The sequence below is a fragment of the Cynoglossus semilaevis genome, unplaced genomic scaffold, assembly GCF_000523025.1.
Source record: "Cynoglossus semilaevis isolate Cse_v1.0 unplaced genomic scaffold, Cse_v1.0 scaffold2642, whole genome shotgun sequence".
In the NCBI taxonomy this organism is placed as follows: Eukaryota; Metazoa; Chordata; class Actinopteri; order Pleuronectiformes; family Cynoglossidae; genus Cynoglossus; species Cynoglossus semilaevis.
In genome coordinates, this window is record NW_007585152.1 from 41,806 (window position 1) to 45,308 (window position 3,503).

General features: G+C 43.8%; 1 protein-coding gene across 1 annotated transcript in view; it reads right to left on the reverse strand.

Moving 5' to 3' along the window:
- LOC103398914 (regulator of G-protein signaling 6-like) overlaps positions 1 to 3,503 on the reverse strand; it is a gene marked incomplete at its 3' end in the record, with an annotated part of 46,039 nt that overhangs the window by 41,723 nt on the left and 813 nt on the right. Inside the window, exon 2 of the mRNA XM_025053879.1 lies at positions 1,127 to 1,222. Coding sequence (XP_024909647.1) covers positions 1,127 to 1,210 — 84 coding nt within the window. The remainder of the gene's footprint in view (positions 1 to 1,126; positions 1,223 to 3,503) is intronic.

Genomic DNA, 3,503 nt, shown 5'->3' on the forward strand with positions numbered 1-3,503 from the left:
CCAGTTTCGCTTCATAGGTCTTTAATCTTGTTAATTTACCGTCTGTTCGTCTATGTTTGATCTGGGCAAACTATGGCCCACGGCCCAGATATGGCCCGATGGGCTGTCTAATCCAGGCCGCCAAACATTGGTAAAAGGTACGGTGACAACTGATGCCAATCCTTCTGTTTCACACATCATGAGCAGAGTGGCGCAGCGGAAGCGTGCTGGGCCCATAACCCAGAGGTCGATGGATCGAAACCATCCTCTGCTAAATACTTTGTAAATTCTCCAATTTTGTTGTGTTACAATAACAATAAAGACTATTCTATTCTATAATAAATCAACTAGGTGGCAGTAGACATCAACTACGCCAAATTATCTTTGAAAGTATAGGTTTATTCTTGTACATTTTATTTAAATTATTTTGTCAAGCATTTCATATCCAACTAATACTGAACTGAAGCTCATTTTGGCCCGTAAGCAAAAAAAAAAACAGCAGAAAAATTAAATACTGTTCCACTAAGGGCCAAAAAAAAAAGAGAGCGGCTATTGAAAAAGATCTTTTTTTGTCTTGTCTTTCTTCAATTCCTGTCAACATCTATCATCAGTGTTGTGTTTAACTAAACAAGACAAGGTTTTATACTGAATAAGACAGTTATCGTTATCGTAAGTTAACGAAACTTTTTGATTGGACTAGTCTTAATAAAGTTGTACATACGTTGCAGGCAATAACGGACACCGTCCGCCAAAGTGACAACAACAAGTTATTCGCAAAACAAAGTTGTAAACAAAGATGGCCGCTTGTTTTGGTTAGTTTATGGCAATAATCTTTGTGTAAGTCGTACACACAGCACTGTCCAACTGTTGCCTTTGAGAGATTTGCTGGGAGAGCACATATTAAGAGTAAAACATGCGATGAAAACTGGATGTGACGCCTGATGTTTTACTTCATATATACAGGAAGTCCAGATCCAGTCATACAGGGTTGGATGGCAGCAGCCAAATCACAATCTGACGGCTTTAAGTGGAAGTGAAGTTTAAATGTGACAGTCAAACCACACGTGGCATAAACTCACCCCGATACAGACCAGTGGGCTGTCGGGACGGTGTCCACCAGTCGTTTCTCTACAACAAACACTCTTACCTTTCTGTAGACGATCATATTCGGGGAGTCCTCCTCAGGATCTGTGGCCCCCCCTGCTGCCTGATCTCTGGAACCCTCCGCCATTTTCACTTGGTCCTGGTGAGGAAATAGACGGGACAGGTCAACACAGCAACCAACGCACAATAACCAATGCAGACAACATGAGGAGAAACACAATAAATAATAATAATGATCAGAACCTGGTATGTGAGGCTAAGCTAACATGCTAATATTTAATCTTTTTCCCAGTTAGCAGTAATTTCCCGTCATATTCTCAGAGGATGTGACAACAGGTGAAAACAGTCATAAAAAACAGTTTAGGGTAGACTTTGATAAACTAAGGCCCGTGGGCTAAATATGGCCCACTGGGCTATTTAATCTGGCCCACAAAACACTGGTCCCAGATATGGTAAAGACTGATTTTTTTTGGCCTGTTTTTAAAACAGTATTTTTTTCCTCGTTCCTTTTTGTGACCTGAGGTCAGAGTTGAACGACGTCTCACTGACGAGGTTCTCACAGTTTAACCGTGGTCAGTGGCGGTCACGCTCTATTTCCTCCGTGTCTTTATACGCCGGGCGTTTGTAAGCGTCGCCTGCATTAACAACCATCACACGATGGCTACCTCTGATACGCCTGCACTCAGCACATTAATGCCCCGCTCCTTTGCCCCAGCATTCATATTTTAAGAGCTGCTGTTTAGAGGATTTATTTACAACCTCCACATCACTTGAGCTGCCCCCCCCCCCCCCCCCCCGCCCCCCCCACTCGACCCCTCCTCATCCACCTACCTTCCTAGCCCCCCAGAGAATTCATTCTGTTTAACTAAGGATTTCCATAATCTACTCTCCTGTCTGGGCTCTGACGGCCCGCTTTAACCCCCGTCTATCCTTAACCATTACAGGCTTCCTTGTGTGTAATAAACGGGCGAGAGCATTTGTTAGGCTTTTAATCATGTGGAGTAAAGAGAGAGCGAGGATGTGGATTACGCAGTTAAACACGTTCGTATTTTTTAGCGCGTGCAGACGGATAAAGCCACCGGGGGGAAATAATCACACGGATCAACGGGCCTCAATATTCACTGGAACAGTCGTGTGTTTGAAAAGTTAGTGCGATGAGTTAGTGCAATGAGTTAGTGCGATGAGTTAGTGCGATGAGTTAGTGCGATGAGTGAGTGCGATGAGTGAGTGCGATGAGTGAGTGCGATGAGTTAGTGCGATGAGTGAGTGGGATGAGTTAGTGCGATGAGTGAGTGGGATGAGTTAGTGCGATGAGTGAGTGCGATGAGTGAGTGCGATGAGTTAGTGCGATGAGTTAGTGGGATGAGTTAGTGCGATGAGTTAGTGTGAGGGCGGGAACGCACGGAGGACCGACGTTCATCAGGGGAATGAAGACTTACAGCGACCGCTAACAGTTTAAACCGCCTGTCGATGCACATGTATAATTAGCCAATCACATGACAGCGAGTGAATGCGTGTAAACGCATGGACTTGATGACGATGCTAACGAGCTCCAAAATGAGTTAAGTGACTTTGAACGCGTTGATGGCGCGTCAGGTTTAATATTTAAAAATGAGAAAATATTCAGTCAATTCTGCGGAAAAAAACACGTTTCAATCAGCAACAAGTTAGAGATGGAGTCTGGGTTTTCTTTCTTTCCTCAGCATTGGGTTAAATTTCATTTTCATGCAAATAAGTTCAAGTTTATTAAAAAATATTTCATATTTCATATTTAATGAAATATGTGCATTTTTCTTCTCAATTTCAAAATTCATCAAGCGGGCCAGATTGAACCCCCCAGGGGACCGGTTTTGGCCTGCGGGCCACATGTTTGATACCCCTGATCTAAGTCATCAACACACACATACTTTTATCTTTTTAATGTAAACGTCACTTCTTTGTGATTTTGAAATCGGCCTCAGTTGGAGTCTAACTAAACAGTCTGCTGAGTGGAAGACAATCTTCAGCCCTAGATGAACGATGAAGGTCCATTCTATTCTATTTAATTCTATTCTTAACTGTCTTTGTACCAAGGTCTTCATCCAACAGTGGACCTGGTGGACTCCTCTCTGGTCCATGACTCAAAGTCCTAAAGCAAAAATGTGTTCCAAGCCACGTGCACCTGTCAAACATCTAAACACCAGGAACGATCACTGGACGATCAGGTGAGGAGACGGGAGCGAAGACCAGGTGTCTTCATCGTTCATCAGCGCAACACATTACGGTCTGTGACATCACACACAGGACAATGAAGAGCACTGGAGAATATATTACTGTTACTGTCGCTGCCGCCGCCGTCCAACACTGACGGACTCTCTGAAGAGTCTTAGCACATTAGACCGGCTAATCTGTGCCGAGAGAGAGAGAGACAGAGAGAGAGA